Source organism: Littorina saxatilis, linkage group LG10 (assembly GCF_037325665.1).
Source record: "Littorina saxatilis isolate snail1 linkage group LG10, US_GU_Lsax_2.0, whole genome shotgun sequence".
Classification (NCBI taxonomy): Eukaryota; Metazoa; Mollusca; class Gastropoda; order Littorinimorpha; family Littorinidae; genus Littorina; species Littorina saxatilis.
In genome coordinates, this window is record NC_090254.1 from 27,913,850 (window position 1) to 27,933,151 (window position 19,302).

The 19,302-nt window shown below is 43.4% G+C and overlaps 1 protein-coding gene across 1 annotated transcript in view; it reads right to left on the bottom strand.

Moving 5' to 3' along the window:
• Positions 1-536: 536 nt before the first annotated feature.
• The window catches only part of LOC138978527 (uncharacterized), a 96,649-nt gene continuing 77,883 nt past the window's right edge, over positions 537-19,302 (bottom strand). The window contains exons 44-58 of the mRNA XM_070351263.1: positions 17,939-18,053; positions 17,384-17,585; positions 17,009-17,075; positions 16,350-16,511; positions 15,621-15,713; positions 13,904-14,077; positions 10,564-10,635; positions 10,222-10,332; positions 9,903-10,079; positions 9,200-9,385; positions 8,424-8,546; positions 6,201-6,380; positions 5,309-5,409; positions 4,075-4,256; positions 537-2,948 (exon numbers count right to left, since the gene is read on the bottom strand). Coding sequence (XP_070207364.1) covers positions 2,848-2,948; positions 4,075-4,256; positions 5,309-5,409; positions 6,201-6,380; positions 8,424-8,546; positions 9,200-9,385; positions 9,903-10,079; positions 10,222-10,332; positions 10,564-10,635; positions 13,904-14,077; positions 15,621-15,713; positions 16,350-16,511; positions 17,009-17,075; positions 17,384-17,585; positions 17,939-18,053 — 2,046 coding nt within the window. The 3' untranslated portion in view covers positions 537-2,847. The remainder of the gene's footprint in view (positions 2,949-4,074; positions 4,257-5,308; positions 5,410-6,200; positions 6,381-8,423; positions 8,547-9,199; positions 9,386-9,902; positions 10,080-10,221; positions 10,333-10,563; positions 10,636-13,903; positions 14,078-15,620; positions 15,714-16,349; positions 16,512-17,008; positions 17,076-17,383; positions 17,586-17,938; positions 18,054-19,302) is intronic.

The window sequence follows — 19,302 nt, forward strand, 5'->3', positions numbered from 1 at the left end:
TCCAAAAAGGATTCAATCTTATTCTTTATCATTTTCCGATTCCAAAAACATGTAGATCTTATCTTTGGATTTAAAACATCAGAAAGTTCAAAAGAATACAGAAAAACGCGCTTTCTTAGGCTTAGTACTGCGCTATACTGGCTTTTCAATTTCTGCACAGGCTTTCCTGTGAAGCGTTATGAGCTACTTCGCTATACGCGTGGCTTGTCACTTTTCGCACGCTTATTTTGTGCTCAATTGCAGCGCTTTCTTGGTGCGTGGCCGCAGGGGACAAGCTACATTGTATAAAGGTTTGGTGAAAAATGGAAGGAATGCAGGCTGTTATATTAAATATCATTCTGTGAGTTCGACAGATTCACTAAATGTAGTAATTTCGCTTCACTGGGGAATAACAGAATAAAGTCATCAACCACTAAGGATACCCCTCCCCTATCATTCAGTCATTCAACATGAACAGATGGAGCAAGAACGAGTGTGGTGTGTGTGTGTGCGTGTGTGTGTGTGTGTTATCTTCTCTAAAAACAAAAGCAAAGAGATTTGTAATTTTAACTTTACTTCAAGTTCCTGAACTCAATTAAACTATACACAGACAAATCAAAACTAACAGATTCATGTGAAGACTATTAACATAGCAATATTAAGATGAAGGGTAGAAGGAGAAAAGAACAATGTCCATAAGCAGTCTGCTTGTTAACGTTCTAAATGTTATTGTTTGAAACATATATAAAAAATAGAAAGAATAATTAAAACATGCTTAAACCAAGAACAAGGTACATATTAGGTAAATGTAAAAACAACCTGATGCAACAGACTCAAGACCTGAAGTTGAGTAAAAACCAAGCAAGTATAATGCAAACCCATATGTATTTATGCGATAAAATATTTGGACAAATTCAGTTAAAAATGTCAACAGCAGTACAGAGATCGGTAGAAAAACAAAACACAAAGATTATGCAAAAGTTGCTGAAAAACTCAGTATCACAGTTGCAGCAAGATGTTGAGCTGAGATTTGTGTCTACGGTTGAACGTGTCTGTAACGATCACCCATTGGGACCATTTAAAATCACATCAAAATCACAAGCCATATGTATTTCAAAATTGTAAACAAACAAAGCTCCTTCTGAAATGGTAAAATGTATATATTATGAGCATATATTATAAGCATGGTAAAATGTATATATTATAAGCATGAACACTTAGTCACTTTAATTCAGGCAAAAATATACCAATCTTGATATGTCTAAATAAAAATTTCAATAAAAAAAGTAGTATTAAGAAGAGCTGATTATCACACAAGGAAAAAAAAAAAATGCACAACATTTTAAAAAGTGTGTTAAAAAAGACATACACACTAATGTGATAGTGTTGGACAGGAAAAAGGCTCAAGAACAAACAAACAATTAAAACCGAAACCTCAATATCACTCACTACTGGTTTGAATAAACAGTAAAAGGTATAATAATAATTAATGCCGGTGGGTTTATACACCACAAACTCAAAACAGTTTTCATACACAGCCATGTACATATACTCTCTTTATAAAACCTAAATACATGTACATGTATGACATCTGAGAAGAAAAATAATAGATATCTTCAGAGATCAGCTTCAGGAAGATTTGTTTAATGATAACAATTACTGAAGTCGACAGGTAGCAAAAATGTGCTACTGTATATTTCTTCAAGAAAAAAAAAAAGCTAACACAAAGAGGTACTTTGTTAAGTACGGTAATAGTAGCATTCAAAATCCATTACACATGTAAAAACATTGCACTCTATAGTCACAGTATATTTCTTTGAGAATATAACAAACAATTAATGCAACTAACACCGCGTTAAGCGTAAAGTATCAGTGTCGTTCAAAATCTTTCCTCCGAAAGCGGCGTATGGCTGCCTAAATGGCGGGGTAAAAACGGTCATACACGTAAAAGCCGTGGGAGTTTCAGCCCATGAACGAACAAACAAAAAACAAAATTCAAAATCTGTTTACAGTGTCGCAAGATAACAGCATATGTGAGTGTTTATGAATACGCATCACAGTCATCATTTGACAACAAAAAAGACATATTTCTAATACATCCATGAAATACAGGACAAAGATGTTATCCTTTTTCAGCTGATGTGTCATCTGCGTCCAATAAAAAGTCACAACAAGAACAAAAACAACATAAACCAAAAGAAGGAAAAGTGATTGATCACAAAATATAACCAATTAAGACAGTTCCAAATTAACTGTCAACAGTAGCATATATCTCCAGACCTGCCTTGTGAAACGTGTTTACATGTTGCATTGTCTAAAATGTATTTGCACATCCATATTTAGGCTATTTTGAGCAAGAGTATATACATTTATAAAGAGTTTATTCAGAAAAAAGAAACGAAGGCCAAAAGAGAGTATCTGCAGTGTTCCTTTTCAGTGTGGAGAATATTTGATGACACAAATTCTGACCGCTACACGGTGTGAGATTCAGAAATGATTACCAGGACTCGCGAGAAAGAGCAAACAGTTGCATGCTTGTGATCATTTGTTTGAGCACAGAAATTCTAAGCTAGGCGTAATAGCCTTGTCTTAATTCATAGCATTGCTATGCTGAAAGCGTATTGGTTGGCAGCTCTGCATCTCAATGCAACAAACCAAGCTCAGGCATTTTTTGCTAATTAATTCACAAGCAAACATCAAAAGTATCGTGATCTTTTGTTGTTGGTCTTCATGCATGAAGGCAGAATTCAGCAAAATTAAAAAAAACATGCGGAAGGTTTCATTCCAGCTCGGCAATTCTTCTTCTTCTGCGTCCGATATTCATGGCCAACAATACAGGTGGATGATTTATAAGGCAGTCAAAATGATCTACATCAGCAGACAGGCCCGACTGGTGGAGCGATTGGTCAATTTTGATGACCTCTGATCTCTGCTGGTGTGTGGTGTCTGCGGAGGGGGAGGAGTCGGGTCTGAAACACAAACAAATAAACATAAACAAATAAACATAAACATAAACAAATAATCCTCTTTGTAAGAAATGTATGGGTAAAAGGAACAAAGAGGTTGGTGAAGTCAGAGAGTTGAGACCTTGAATGCATGCACAAACATATACATGCAGACACTTAAGGCTGTCCTTCATTGAGCCTCAAGTCGACTTTGCAAAATTGTTTTATAGAAAATTCACCACAAAAGAGTCGTGCAGCCAGCTTTGCGAAGTAGACTTTGCAATGTAAACTTCACCCAATTCATTTTAGGCTTCCCGCACAGACACACACTATACGCAATCCACATTTGCAACAGGGTGCTACATAGTGGTAATTCAATGTGAGAATCAATGAGACATGAGACAAATTCTAAGCAAAATGTCACATGACCAAATAAAAACCTTGTTTTTACTGCCTGATACAGTACACAGTACCTACAATGAAAGGACAACCTTGTTTTTACTGCCTGATACACAGTACCTACAATGAAAGGACAACCTTAGAGCCGTCCTTAATTGAACACGAAGTCGACTTCGTGAAGACTTTGCGAAGTCTTATTACCGAAATTCAATGCTAAAGCGTTGTGCAGCCACCTTCACAAAGTAGACTTCACCCAATTAATTTGAGGCTTGAGGACCAGCCAAAAGTGTCCCTCCATGGCAGGTGAAATGTCACGCCAGGTATATTTTGGTCAGAATATAAATAGACGAAAGGACAACAGACGGTATACTTTCTTGAAGGCATGGCTGCATGCATGTTCCTGGCTTGCCTTTTAGTTGGGGAAGGGGTGAGTTAAAAAAAGCCTTGGTGGAGGGTATCTTTTGGCTACCAACAGTTGCAGCCTGCACAGTTACACATGTTTTGCTTTTTATCTTGCACAAATGCTAATGCACTAAACCTGAAGAGGGTACTTAGCTAGCACTGAGCGAGCCTGTAGATGTTGTGGCATCTCTGCTGTGAGAGACAATGGGTGTTAAAAATAGCATAGTCTGTGTGCAACCAGACTTTAGTCCAGCTAAAGAGGCAGAAATCAAACCAAAGGGGGGGGGGGGGGGGGGGAGCCTCACATCGCAGGTAGCACGACTACGTACTGTACTGAGTGCGCGTTTACCTTTCACTGCTTCTTCTTCTTCCTCTCGCTGAAAGTCGTAGTCTTCGTCATCGTCCTCATCATCAGGATTGACGTAGGTCACTCCGGTGTGTGCGCTTGAAACAGTATCTGCCGCCACGCTGCCGACCTTGGCCGCATGCTCTGGACACAGCCACAGCTGTTTGCCGTTGGTCACATGACACCTGAAATGTGAAGTTAAAACAAATCTCCATATGTCTGAACAATTCCACTCCTGCTGAACAATTATTCCAAATTGCAACAACAAGAATACATACAACAACTGTTGCATATCTTGTGTGCTGAGGACTAAGCCAAGTGTTATAATCATCAGCTAGATTGTTGGGGGTGAGTCTGTTTTCGTTACGGTAAAGCCTCTTTGAAGATCCTTTATTATAAGACTCCCTCTCCTGTAAGACTTTGTTTTCTCAGATAGTGTTACTCAATTTACCTTGATAATAAGACTCCGTCTCCTGTAAGACCTTGTTTTCTCTGATAGTGTTACTCAATTTATCTCCATTATAAGACTTCCCCTCAAATAAGACCTTTTTTTCTCAGACGTTTTCTTCATAGTGTCACTCAATTTACCTCCATTATAAGACTTCCCCTCAAATAAGACCTTGTTTTCTCAGACGTTTTCTTCATAGTGTCACTTAATAAGGGGCGGGGTAGCGCGCTGGATTTGTATTCAGTTGGCCGCTGTCAGCGCGAGTTCGATCCCAGGTTCGGCGGAAATTTATTTCACAGAGTCAACTTTGTGTGCAGACTCTCTTCGGTGTCCGAACCACCCCCCGTGTATACTACATTGGGTGTGCACGTTAAAGATCCCACGATTGACAAAAGGGTCTTTCCTGGCAAAATTGCTTAGGCACAGTTAATAATTGTCTACCATACCCGTGTGACTTGGAATAAGGCCGTGAAAGGTAAATATGCGCCGACATGGCTGCAATCTACTGGCCGTATAAAATTTCATCTCACACGGCATCACTGCAGAGCGCCTAGAACTGTACCCACGGAATATGCGCGATATAAGCCTCATTGATCAATATATCTCCATCGTAAGACTCACTGTCTTTTAGATTTTAGGTCTTAACATGCAGGTCCCACTGTGCTGTACTTTATGATCCCGTTCCCCACAGGCCTTGAAACCTGTCAAGAATATGAACAATCCTATTAACTGGCAGGAGATACGCAAAATAACCGCAAAATAACCACTCTGACAGAGTACTGCTCTCACCTTTTCAGCCCACAGAAGGTTTTGTTCTTGTCCTGGTTGTGCACAGCATCTATGAGACGTTTGTAGGCAGGCTCAAACTCACTGCTACTGTGGGAGCTCCACTGTAACAGAACAAAACTTACAAGTGTAAATATAATATCTGTGGTACTGTAAATGATTCTACAGCATTGACAAAGACAAAAACAACAACTGTAGACGGGTTGAATAAAAAAGCAGGATGATATCGGGGGATGGGCACACACACGCATGCATGCATGCAATCACACACACACACGTACACACATTTATGAACGCATGTATGCATGAATGCAAACACAAACATACAATTTGTACCTAATTAATGCAGACATGGAAGCACACACACTCACTACCCTTCTAAAACGCTGACATGTTCATGTGCCTGCACCTACCCTTCTTGTTTCTCTCATTCCTTTTCCTCTCATTACCCCTTTTCAAGCATTTGATTTCTTTTCTCACAAGCAACCTACATATCTGATGCCTTGCTTGGCATAGACGTACCTCTCTTTTTTTCACACCCAAACAACCCTCACGCACACTCAATTACTCCCTCTGTAGTTATTGAATGCCTCGCCAACACTCTCGACAACAAAAAGTTGATTCCGCACCACCCCCTCCCCGACAAAAACACATAACGTTAACCTCACAATCACTTAAAAGCATAGGTATATAAGCTCTACTTCTTCCACACAAAAAAGCTTATCCCTACACCCACCCACTTCAAAACATTACATAATGATAAACTCAAAATCACATCTTTAAAACCTTAGACAGATAACTAAGCGATCCTTCTTTCGCACAAAATGAGCTCACCCCCCATCCCCAACAACCAAACTCCAAACATCACACAATGATAGTGTTACAAATTCCTCACCTCCTCAAAGTTTTTACAGATCTGCTCCCCTTCAGGGAGGGTGAGGATGGGGAGGGGGAGGGAGGTGTGTTTCAAGATGGCCATCATGCGCACGCAGTAAGGCGCCACTTCCTTTAGGAAACTCTCCTCACTTCCCTTTTCCCCTGGGAAAGAGAGCCAGTCTGCCACTTCATGCCAGCCCTGCACACACACACAAACATGGGATGAAAGAAATCATTGATTGATCATTATCTCGCTCCTTGAAAGCTAGTTACATCGATCCAGGCTTCTAAGATAAGTTCATAATTTGCATCATAAGTGTTTGTCTGTCTGTCTACTTAAAAGATTATTGGGTTGACGTACTAATAAATGTGTAACGCTTTGTTTTGTCAATAACAAACGTTCCATTATTCTATACTGTTCAAAAAAAGAAACGCATAGTTGCTACTTGCCAAATTTGTTTTATTTTTCGAAAAAATTAACAGAAAATCCAATATTTAGATTATTTGTTTGAAATTTGGTATGGACACAGTTGAATGCACACACAGTTCATTTGCATCTTCAAATCAATCAGTCAATCAATACGATTGGGTGCCGAGGCTGTCAAGTCAGTAGGGGGTGTGACTGCCTTGAGCAGCAACAACTGCCCGGCACCTTCTGGGCATGGACTGGATCAGATGCCGGATATCTTGCTGTGGGATGGTGTCCCACTCCTCCTGAAGTGCCTGCAATAGATCGCGGTGATTTGCCGGCGCTTCTTCTCGCCTGCGCACACGTCTGTCCAATTCATCCCAGAGGTGTTCTATCGGGTTCATGTCTGGCGACATGGATGGCCAGGGAAGCACCTGGACATGGTGGTCGGTGAGGAACTGGGTGGTGAGTCGTGATGTGTGCGGGCGAGCGTTGTCCTGCTGGAATATGGCATCCTGGTCAGCCAGAAGAGGAAGGGCGTGTGGGCGCAGAATTTCCTCCACGTATCGCTGGGCAGTTATGCGCCCTTGGACGTGCACCAGGGTGCTCCTTCCAGCGGTATTGATCGCCCCCCACACCATGACGCCTCCACCACCATGAACGGGTGCCTCATCCACACAGTTGGGCGCGTAACGTTCGTTTACTCTCCGGTAGACCCTCCTCCGACCATCATGTCGCTGGAGCAGGAAGTAGGACTCGTCGCTGAACCACACGTGTCTCCAGTGATTCCGGACGGTCCAGCGAAGGTGCTGGTTGCCCCACTGCACTCGGTTCTGGCGATGGCGGCGGGTGAGGACAGCTCCTCTGTGAGGTCTGCGAGCTCTCAAACCAGCTTCATGCAGGCGGTTCCGCACGGTCTGGTCCGATAATCGGTGTGGCCCGGGGAGAGCCTGGACAGAAGATGAGGCCGACAGGAAACGATTCCGGAGGTGGCGGAGCCGTATGAAGCGGTCGTGAGCAGCAGTTGTCGCCCTTGGTCTTCCCGCTCGTGGCAAGTCAGCAACGGAGCCAGTGGCTTGAAACCTGACCCACAGTCTACTGATGGTGCTCTGGGACACGTGGAAGTGCCTGGCGATTGCACTTTGACTTTGGCCTGCTTGTAAACGACCCAATGCAATTTGGCGGTCTTCTCTGCTCAATCGGGCCATCTTTCGTCGCTGAATTGTCGTCTGATTTCTTTGTGGCGAACAATCCGCTTTTATGGGTTTTGGAAGACATGGTGAGAGCTCAATATTCCCCGAGTTTCACGAGATTACACTGAAGCATGACGAGTGGTCATGCCAAATGAGCAATTTTGACATTGTAGCCACTGATAACGCATGCGTCACGTGCAGAGCTCACTTGTGGCAATGGACGAAAGGTCGACGACCAGATAAACATTTTCTGCAGTTTGGTGGATATCCTTGTAGCCATATAACTAAATTAACCAAATATTACAAGCTATGCGTTTCTTTTTTTGAACAGTATACAATTCTTGTTTTTTGATTCTGAATTTTGGAACGTTAATAGCAGTCTATCTGGAGTACACTTCAACCACATTTACCCTCAAAGGGCGATGCAGCACTTAATTTTTCTATACATGTAAATATTTCGTTTTGTTTATAATAAAATATTACATATCCTTTCTTGTTTAAAAAAAAAAAAAAATTATTCTTGATTTTCGTAAGCAGTCTCTCTCTTTCAGATTTCTGATTCAAAAGGGAGTTCCACTGTTATATCATGCCATTCTATATAAGAAAAGGAAAGACGCACATCAGATTCAAACAATGTTACCTGTTCCCACTCGCACAGTGCTTTGACGCAATACTGATCTGACGTTGTTTGCTGTTCGCTATGTACTGCTTCAGCTGTAGCTTCTGCCTTCTCTTGCTCTTCACCCTTCTTGTCACCAGCTCCCTGTGACAAAATACACGCACAAGCTTCAGGGTGAAATAAGCACTAGATGTAGGCAGAAATAGAGAAAGGAAGATCGAGAGACAAAAGGACAAATGTGACCCTCCACCACGGAATGAGTCGCATGTCACCTTTGCATAATTTTTATATTTTTACATCTTCTGACAGAGTTTGTTATGCTCTATCCAGTGAAGAAAACCATTTTAGAAAAGAGAGAAAACTTTCTGAGTTATAAGCCTGTGACTAAGGTGACCCTCACACTGATACCTGACACCCCCCCCCCCCCCCCGACGTAGAACCGCGTGAGATGACATCCGACTCATTCCATGGTGGAGGGTCACAAATCGATAGGATTAGGAGAGACAGTACACGCTGGCCAAAAGTTTAAACATTCATTTAACAGTCACAAGCACATAAAAGCACTCACACAGACACAAAAACAGACAGCTAGACACTCAGGCAGTGCAGTGCATGCACTTCAGATGTTATCTTTCCCGTCAATTATAATTCTTTTTAACAAAAATATGCAAACACACACAAATACATGCATGTGCACATGCACTGTCGTCACACACAAACACGAGGGAGGTAAACAAATAAAAAACTTAACAAAAGCAACACCAACAAAATCAGTCAATCTCGTTCAGCAAACCTACCTCCTTTGCTTCAGTCTCATTGGTGGCAGCGCTCTCCAATTTTCGACTGTTGTCTTGCTGACCTTGACCTTTGGACTTGTCAAAGATGTCGACAACGATAAGATGGGGATACTCCTCATGACCAGTGCTCGTCATGTACATGGCAAGCTGCCGCACGAATTTCCGCTGAGTCAGTTCCATAGCCTCCTGTTGTTGACAGAGAATAAGAGATTATAGTTGAACCCCCTTTAAATAAAAACAATTGAAGATTCCCTTCCTTAATACCTTAATCAACGAATTCCGGAAATAACTGTGTCGGGTTTGTATGGGTTCTGAAAGAGTGAGTACCCTTGCGTTTGCGCAGATAAACATTGCCATGTGCTTCCCGTACACGTGTTTGAGACTGGCCTGTAATGTCATGTGGGAAAGTTTCCCCAAATGACATTTATTTCCCATTTTGTGATCTATTTCAATGCTCTACAACCTTGTGCATCTGGGGTCCGAAAAGTCTGCATGATCATTTTTGAAGTCTTGAACGCATGGCTTAAAACAGACAGTGGAACCCCCCTTTTAAGACCCTTCAATCTAAGATCTCCCGCCTTTTTAAGACCTTGTTTTCTCAGACTTTCTGTTTATAACCTCTGTAAAATTACCCCCATTTTCAGACTCCCTCCTTTTCAAGACCCAATTTTCTCAGATTGGTGGAGGTTTTAAAGGTACTTGCCTGAAAGGCGATCTTGCGCTGGTCTCCAGATGATAGGTAAGCGGGCGCAGCACTGTTGGAACCTTTGACCTTGCTGAGTATCTCGTTGACCTTGGTTGCAATCTGCGTCAAACCGTTCTTGTTCTCTAGTTGCAGGCTGACTTTGTAGCAGTTGTGTCCCACCGCCAGCATACCGATCTGAACATCCATTCAAACATTTCAATCACAAACTGTGAAGTGACCCCCTCCCCCCCCCCCCCCCCCCCCCCAAATGCCACACACGGAAATCAAAACCACATCAGGTGAGCAGTATAAGTGAAGGTTTTTCTGTTTTACTTACCTCTGACCTCTCCCACTGGAAGCCTGTTCCCACGACCGCCACGATCACCGGGATACGCACGCTCTCCACGGCAAACTGAAACTCCATGCGACACGTCTTGGACATGGCGTACTGAAATCACACAATTCACACTGACTTTACTGAAAACAAAAGCTGTAATCATTTTGAGATGTCTATCCGACGGGCGCAATGTAAACAGGTCTGCTATATAGTCTAAGACTCTCAGCTTAATAAGGACATTACGTTTCCGGTGCTGGACGAGGTATATGGACAGTAAACCATAGGCACATGATTTAAACAATATCTTATTAACTGTACAGTTCCAGAACATAACAACCTTACCTCATCAGATACAAACGCCACCATCACCTTTGATGTTCTCACTCCTCTGGCCAGATCTTCATAGAAACCTTCCTGGAAAACAGAACAGAAGGTTAACGTACATTCCCATCACTGGCCTATAACAAAAATAATGTATCGATTGAGCTTTGAGTTTCCTTCTTTGAGCCATGTGACGTCAGAGTCTGTTAAAAGTCATATTTAGGCGGCTAGCCGAGACTACAAAAGAGTGCATGTTTGTGTGTGTTCACATTCAATAGTAAAGAATAAACAGATTCTTAACTAAAATCCAAAATTTTAATAATAAATTTTCATTTAATTAATATACTTACCCAACTCACATATAGCAATTGACTCTAGTTCAGTGCTGGTAACGCTGTACGCGTTCCCCTTGGTAACAAGGGAGACCACCCTAAAAAAGAGTGATCCATCCCATAATATCAGACCGATGTCCGGTCCAACATCCGTATGCGTGCGCATACGCCGCCATTTGTATCATTCGAACGAAGCCCAACTCACTACTTTTTTAGAACCCAATACCACCACAGCGGGGAGGCGGGAGGGTTCAAACGATGTGAGTTGGGTAAGTATATTAATTAAATGAAAATTTATTATTAAAATTTTGGATTAAATTACATATCTTTACCCAACTCACATATAGCAGATTGCTACTATAGGTGGTGGGTACTTACCAAAATCTAGCCACGCAGGACCTGCCCCGCACCTACCATCGCAGGTAGAGCAGAGCTTCCATCCTGCCTCACAGAAGAGACGTCTCTGAGGTAGAAATTGACAAAGATGTCCTCAGACCGCCAGTATGCAGCTTCCAGTACTTCGGCTAGCTTGCCAGACCGGAGAACCGCCAATGAGGATGCCCAGGCTCTCGCCTCGTGGGTTCTAGCCGCGGTGAGAGGCAACACTGCCCTAACATCACCCGACTGCAAGTGCCACCAGGCATATGCTCGCTTGATCAGAGTGGAGATCCATTTGGTCAGAGTCACCTTCGCGATATCCTTACACCTAGCCGTGTTTAAAGATATGAAAAGTAGTTTTTGACTTTCTGACCTTAGAACCCGTGTTCGAGACAGGTTCAAGCGCTTTGAACTTCGGATAAGGCGCTATATAAATAAAGAGAATAATAATAAAAAAAATAAAAAACATCGGAGAGCCCTCACGGGACAATTTACAACATCAGGATCTCCAGGAGCCAAAATCTTGCTCAAGGGTGGAATGCGCAAGATTGGGGAAAGTTGGCCGGGTTTCTGGTTTTTCGCGAGGAAGCCGGGAACAAATTTGAGAGAAATGGAACCATCCTTTTCGAACGCAATATCTTTATCTAAACCTGACAAAGAGTGCACCTCACTACCTCTCCTTGAAGTAGCGAGAAGCGTTAAAAACACAGTCTTACGCGTCAAATCGGCCAAACTGCCTGACAAAATAGGCTCGAACTCCTCCGAGGCTAAAAAACGTAAGACCAAAAACAAATCCCACGCAGGGAGAAGTGATTTTGAACGAGCTGCTGAAAGGGCAGCACCCTTGATAACACTAGCGATCACTCCGCCGAGTGAAATCTTGTGGCCTATTTGCGCGAGAGTCGATGAGATCGTGGACCTCCGGACTCTAAGAGAAGAGGGAGAAGCTCCCTGATCAGCCAACCAAGAAAGGTGGTTGGCTACTTGAATTGACCTAGGTGAAAGAGGCTTAACCCCATTAAGCAAGCACCACCTAGACCAAGATGCCCAGTGCGAGGAGTAAACTGAAGAAGTAGATTTTCTATGCGCATGGCCAACGAATTTCAGAGTAGGGGAAGAGGCCCCTGCCCTACGCAAAGCGCTTCGGACAGAATCCACGCGTGTAGGGCCAGGACCTGTGGGTTCTCGTGCCGAACGCCTGACCGAGGCTGCACGAGATCTCCTCTTTTCAGGGCGAGAGGGATCGGGGGCCGAACTGCTAGACGCAGTAGGTCGGGAAACCAGTGCTGGCTTGGCCACAGCGGAGCGACCAGAACCAGCGCTGGTTTCTCCAAGTCCACTTTCCTGAGGACTTTGCCCAAAAGGCAGAACGGAGGGAAGGCATACGCCGGAAGGTTTGACCAATCTATTTCCAGTGCATTCACCTTCCAGGCCAGAGGATCCGGGAAGGGAGATACGAAGAGAGGAAGTCTCGCCGAAAACCTCGTCGCAAAGAGATCTATCATGGGCTTGTTGATCCGCGACCAAAGCCGCTGCAAGGACTGGTGTGTGAGGGTCCACTCTGAATGAACAATTCTGTCCCCTCTGCTCAACGTGTCGGCAAGGACGTTTAGGCTGCCCTTCAAGTACACTGCTGACAACAGAATGTGCTGGGCGTGACACCACGTCAGAATGCGACATGCAATGTCGGAAAGACTGTGAGACCGAGTCCCCCCCTGCTTGTTCACATACGACGCGACAGACATGTTGTCGGTGTGAAGACGGACATGACTGCCCTCCAGGAAAGGCTTGAACGCTAGAAGCGCCAGGGAAACGGCCTCCAACTCCAGTACATTGATATGCAGGGAGGCCTGAGTGCAATCCCAAACTCCCGAAACCATGTGCTCGTCCATATGAGCACCCCACCCCATCAGAGATGCGTCCGTAAACAACTCTCTCTCCGGCGGTGGACGAACAATGGGGACCCCTAGGAACAAATCCGGAAGGAGCCACACACCTGTGGTCTGCTGAAACCAAGTTCCCAGTGCGATCGGAACACTCCAGTCCTGGGATGTCTGATCCCACCTTGACTGCAGGGAGGCCTGAAAAGGCCTCTTGTGAACCCTGCCCAGCGGAATGAGAGAAGCCATGGATTCCATCTGACCCAGAACCGAAGTCAGAACCCTTGCGCTGGCATGATTCTCTCCGCAGAGAGACCGAATCAGACCCTGAAGCTTGTCGATCCGCCTTTGAGACGGACGGACAGACCACCGAAGCGTGTCAAATTCCATGCCCAGGTAGGTAAACTTCTGGGATGGTTCCAACTCGGATTTTGTCAGATTGACAGAGAAACCCAGCTGAGCCGCCCGGCTCAGCACCCTCTGAGAGAGAGAGAGAGAGAGAGAGACACATTACTATTTTCTCGTTTCCTTGTTTTATCAAATAAATATTTGTTCTGCCGTGTAGATTTGTGGGCCTCAAAGTCTACAGACCTGGTAACCACAATTTTGTAATTAGAGTATTCTCAAACAAACTTGGTGTACTTTCAGGTGTCGATTGTGGGACATCACACTAGGAGCCGCGACATTTAGGGGTGTGCGCAGCGCTGTTCAAGCTTTGTTGTAGATTTGTAGGTCTCAAAGGTATGACAGGTATCAATGCAAGTACCATACCTGTCCCATCTGTTCCACATCCAGCCAGCAGGTGACGCCCTTGTCCTGGAGAAACTGTTTGGCTTTGCGAGGGTCGCCCCACCCTAGGGCCTGGGGGGTGGAGGTGGTTCCCAGAGTCACTGCTTTCTTGGAATTCTTCCAGCAGTAGCTGATGAAACAGTCTGGGAATATCTCCTGTAATGACACGTATATAGCTGATGAAACAGTCCAGGAGTATCTCCTATAATGACACGTATCTAGCTGATGAAACAGTCTGGGAATGTCTCCTGTAACAACACATATCTAGCTGATGAAACAGTCTGGGAATGTCTCCTGTAACAACACATATCTAGCTGATGAAACAGTCTGGGAATGTCTCCTGTAACGACACGTATAGGAGACAATGCCAAAAGGTGACGTTTTCATGTCGGTATGTCCCAAATGACATCACCAGTACATTTTTCATTCTATCTAATCTGTTTTCGTTCTATTTTTTCTAATAACATGCGTTAACAATTGATTGCCAACTGGAATGGAAGAGCACAAAAAGTGTAACTTGATATGTAGTTTCTCTAGAGGGAAAAACATCTTCCACTTTCATGTCAGTGTGTCCCATGCAACATACATTTGCCAAACAGCTATGTGCAAGTAGATTATTTGTTAGTGGTATAGAAAATACTGATCAACAATTAAAGTCAGTTTTCACATTCATTTTCTACCTATTTCTTATTTGTTTATTCTGTTGGCAATGGTGAAATGTCAGAAATCGTGTGTCATTCGGGACAGTAGACATGACACCTGACCTTTTGTCACTGTCTCATATAGCTGATGAAACAGTCTGGGAATGTCTCCTGTAACAACACATATCTAGCTGATGAAACAGTCTGGGAATGTCTCCTGTAACAACACATATCTAGCTGATGAAACAGTCTGGGAATGTCTCCTGTAACGACACGTATTTAGCTGATGAAACAGTCTGGGAATGTCTCCTGTAATGACACAGAGTCTTCAGTGGCTTACTGTTTGACAGCAAAAATAGTACAGCACACACATGCAATGCGCACACGTTTGCATGTAAGATACACACACATATGCATATTCACACTTACACACATGCACATTCACACACTCACAAACACACACACATAAAACAGAAGAAAAAACAACAGCAACTGAACAACACTGACAACTCAGCAACAATGACAACAACAGCAGATGCAACAGGACCAGTGCTAACTAAAACATCTAAGAAAGAAAAACACACAATTTCCCTAAATATAGACAACAAGAGTAAGTCAGAGTTATGCTGAACCAGTCTAAGATAGTCACACTGAACCAGTCTAAGATAGAGTCACACTGAACCAGTCTAAGATAGAGTCACACTGAACCAGTCTAAGATAGAGTCACACTGAACCAGTTTAAGATAGAGTCACACTGAACTAGTCTAAGATAGAGTCACACTGAACCAGTCTAAGATAGAGTCACACTGAACCAGTCTAAGATAGAGTCACACTGAACCAGTCTAAGATAGAGTCACACTGAACCAGTCTAAGATAGTCACACTGAACCAGTCTAAGATAGAGTCACACTGAACAAATCTCATGGCACCTGAGATAATAACAAACATTAAAAAGAAGAAATGACTAAATCAATCCTCAAACAAAAAATAATATTTGCAATTAAGCTAATCTGTTCCTCATTGTCCAAGGCACCCACAGAAATTGTTGGACAGACTTACAGTGTTTTTTGTTCCAGCCTTGGTCTTCACCGCTCCGACGAGTTCCTTGATCTTGGGACCATAGCGAGAGATGTCTTGCATCTTCACATACACCTGTGGAAATGCAGTACAAAACATCATATAAACATCTGTGTTTGAGTGTGTTTGTACGTGTGTGTGTGTGTGCATTTATGTGTGTGTGCATGCATGCTGAATTTATTAATTCAATGTGTGTGTGTGTGTGTGTGTGTGTGTGTGTGTGTGTGTGTGTGTGTGTGTGTGTGAGTGAATGCGTGTGTGTGTGAAAATGTGTGTGCATGCATGTGTGTGTCACTCAGTGTGTGTGTGTGTGTGCATGCATGTGTGTGTGCGCGCATGCTGAATTTATGAATTTACGTTTTTGGTATTAGAAATTGTAAAGCATGTGGAGTTGTAATATCGTGGACAACACAGAGCCTCACAAAATCGTCTTTATCTCTGGAACTATTTTTGGAGTCTTTATTTGTTACTTCATGTAATCTCTAATCCCCATACAACCTTCCCATTGCCCAACTTTTAAAAGATTATCTTTGTAAACAAACAAATTAACGATGACGTAATTTAAACAACACAGTTCAAATGATGTGGGTCGTGTTTATCCCTATTCGAAGGGCGTTATAGGTCGTGTACGACCTATACTTTTTATGTTGAATCCTTCTTTGAAAGTGTGGTGATCCGGTGAAGGTTAAAAATGCCAGAAATGATCTGTACCTCGTTTCCCAGGAGGAAGTTGATGTCCTGTTTCTGCCAGTTGGAAGTCTTCCCCAGGGTCATCAGAAGGAACGGTTTCTTGAGCGTCTCACGAGCGTAGAATATGAGACTGTAGCATTGCTTGCTTGCCAGGAAGTCATCCGAGATTCCAATAATCACCACCTGTCAAATAATGACTGTTCATTTGGCATTGCCAAGGCAAACATGGAAACATATACTGTCGTGCAACGCAATAGATCTATTGCAGGGAAGGGCAAACGCCCTCAGTCATTTACATAGGTGGGGATTCTAGTGTGACCCAAAGTTGGTGCATTTCCTGAAGGTTTTTTTCTGTACACAAGGAAATTGCACCCGAGTGCAGTTCCTGGTAGAAAACAGATCACACTCAATCTTGTGTCGTACGCGAGACCAGCTGTTGTAAACTGCTGAGTTGTTTCACTTTGATAGAACTGAAGTACTGCTATGATCATAAGAGTCACAGCTAAGCGCTACCAGCAATCAAGTTAGAAGTATGCTCAAGCTGACTGCAACTATCAAATGCTTTCTTTGGCATCAAAGTGCCTCCAAACCGTTTTCTTTCAATCCCTGACCAAGCTTTTAATGCCTGTATGTGCACACATGTGTGCATGCACACACTAATGTATGTGTTTGAACTGTACCTGTGCTGATTTCATGGACAAGGTCAGAGCCTCCATGCTGGCATTCTCTGGATCATCAGTGAAGGAACTACAAGAAAGAAAAAAAAACACACACATGCACGCACAGACACATACATGCACGCACACACAGACATACACAGAGAAAATGTAAACAGCGTTAGCATTAACTGCTAATATCCACTATAATTTTACCAGTCAAAATCCGAAAATACCAGGAAAGAGCTGTTTCACTGTCACTTTAAGATCCTTAGTTTTACTGTTCTGTGCAGATAAAACCACATGATATGTTAACCCCCCCTTTTAAGACCCCCCCCCCCCCCCATTTTAAGAATTCCTCTGTTATAAGACCTTTGGAGGGGGTTCCACAGTACTTACACTTTGTAGCCAGCTGCTCTCAGATCTTCCAGCACAGTGGCTGGGTGGACCATTTTTCCATCATCTGCCAGCCCTGGAACATTCTTGCGTGAGTAGCAGACGAAGACACTGATGACGACGTCTTCTTCCAGAGAGTGAAGCTCATGCACGCCACGTCGAAGATGGTCGTCAAAGTCAGATTTGTGGTCAGGGGGCATAATGGCTGGTGAAAGAATTTGTTTTAAATGTCAGTGGCATAATTCTTAATACATTGAGTCCAGTTAATATACACTGCTTAATTTTGGCTGCAGCTTCTAATTACTCAAGAAATCAAGAAAGGATAGTTTATGGAAAGTTTATTTTTGGACAAACAAAACTTTTACAAACATGGTTCTGAATCAACCCCGTGGAAGTTATTGAGTTTTTGCCCACATTTATATGTCGACTTCAGTGGGCTTTGGTGAACACAAGCAGCCTGAAAGTTCTTTGTAAATTGTTTTCATTTCCAGTCGGTTGTGCACTGGGATAGACATAATGTGGAATGTGTCGCACTACCTAAATCAAGCAAGCGTTTACCTTGGATCTCTGGGATGGACATGATGTGGAAGGTGTCGCACTGTAGGAATGGGGCCTTGAACTCCACCGCCCTCTGTACCTTGGACCGCGGGAACATGCACGGCTCCGACTGCAGCTGTCAACACAAACACACGTATTTTTCTTTGAATGAATTTCAGAAGCACTATCAATCAATCAATGAAGCTTATATCGCGCATATTCCGTGGGTACAGTTCTAGGCGCTCTGCAGTGATGCCGTGGGAGATGAAATTTTATACGGCCAGTAGATTGCAGCCATTTCGGCGCATATTTACCTTTCGCGGCCTATTATTCCAAGTCACACGGGTATAGGTAGACAATTATTAACTGTGCCTAAGCAATTTTGCCAGGAAAGACCCTTTTGTCAATCGTGGGATCTTTAACGTGCACACCCAATGTAGTGTACACGGGGGGAGGGGGGGGGGGGGGGGGTTTCGGACACCTAGAAGCACTACACCTAGGTCAATCTGATAACTTAATTCTGCCGAACAATCGCACTCTGCACAGAACACATGCAGTCAGGAAGTTGGTTGCTGAAGTGTCGAATGAATGAAGATGCTCTCACTCCGTCATAAAGCCTCAACAGATCATGATAGCCAAGCTTGACTGTGCATGCAACATTTGAGGAAATTACTTTTCAGAAATTGCAAACCGTCAATATCGTTTCGCCTTCTAAGCTAAGAAAGATCCTGCAAGAGCTTTGACAAAGGAAAACACTTCTGAATGCCGACAGTGTGATTTTAAAAGTGCACTGCTGTGTCTGACACTCTGTTTGTGGACAGTGCAATCTATAAAATTGAGTTGCTGGGATCTAGGATGCTCTTACTCGGCAAAAAAAGCCTGAACAGATCATGTGATTCTAAAAATGCACAGCTGTGTCTGCATGACACTCTGTTTGTGGACAGTGCAATCTATAAGTTGCGTTGCTGTGTCAGTGTATATACCTGCGTCTGACACTCTGTTTGTGGACAGTGCAATCTATAAGTTGCGTTGCTGTGTCAGTGTATATACCTGCGTCTGACACTCTGTTTGTGGACAGTGCAATCTATAAGTTGTGTTGCTGTGTCAGTGTATATACCTGTGTCTGACACTCTGTTTGTGGACAGTGCAATCTATAAGTTGTGTTGCTGTGTCAGTGTATATACCTGCGTCTGACACTCTGTGGACAGTGCAATCTATAAGTTGCGTTGCTGTGTCAGTGTATATACCTGTGTCTGACACTCTGTGGACAGTGCAATCTATAAGTTGCGTTGCTGTGTCAGTGTATATACCTGTGTCTGACACTCTGTTTGTGGACAGTGCAATCTATAAGTTGTGTTGCTGCGTCAGTGTATATACCTGCGTCT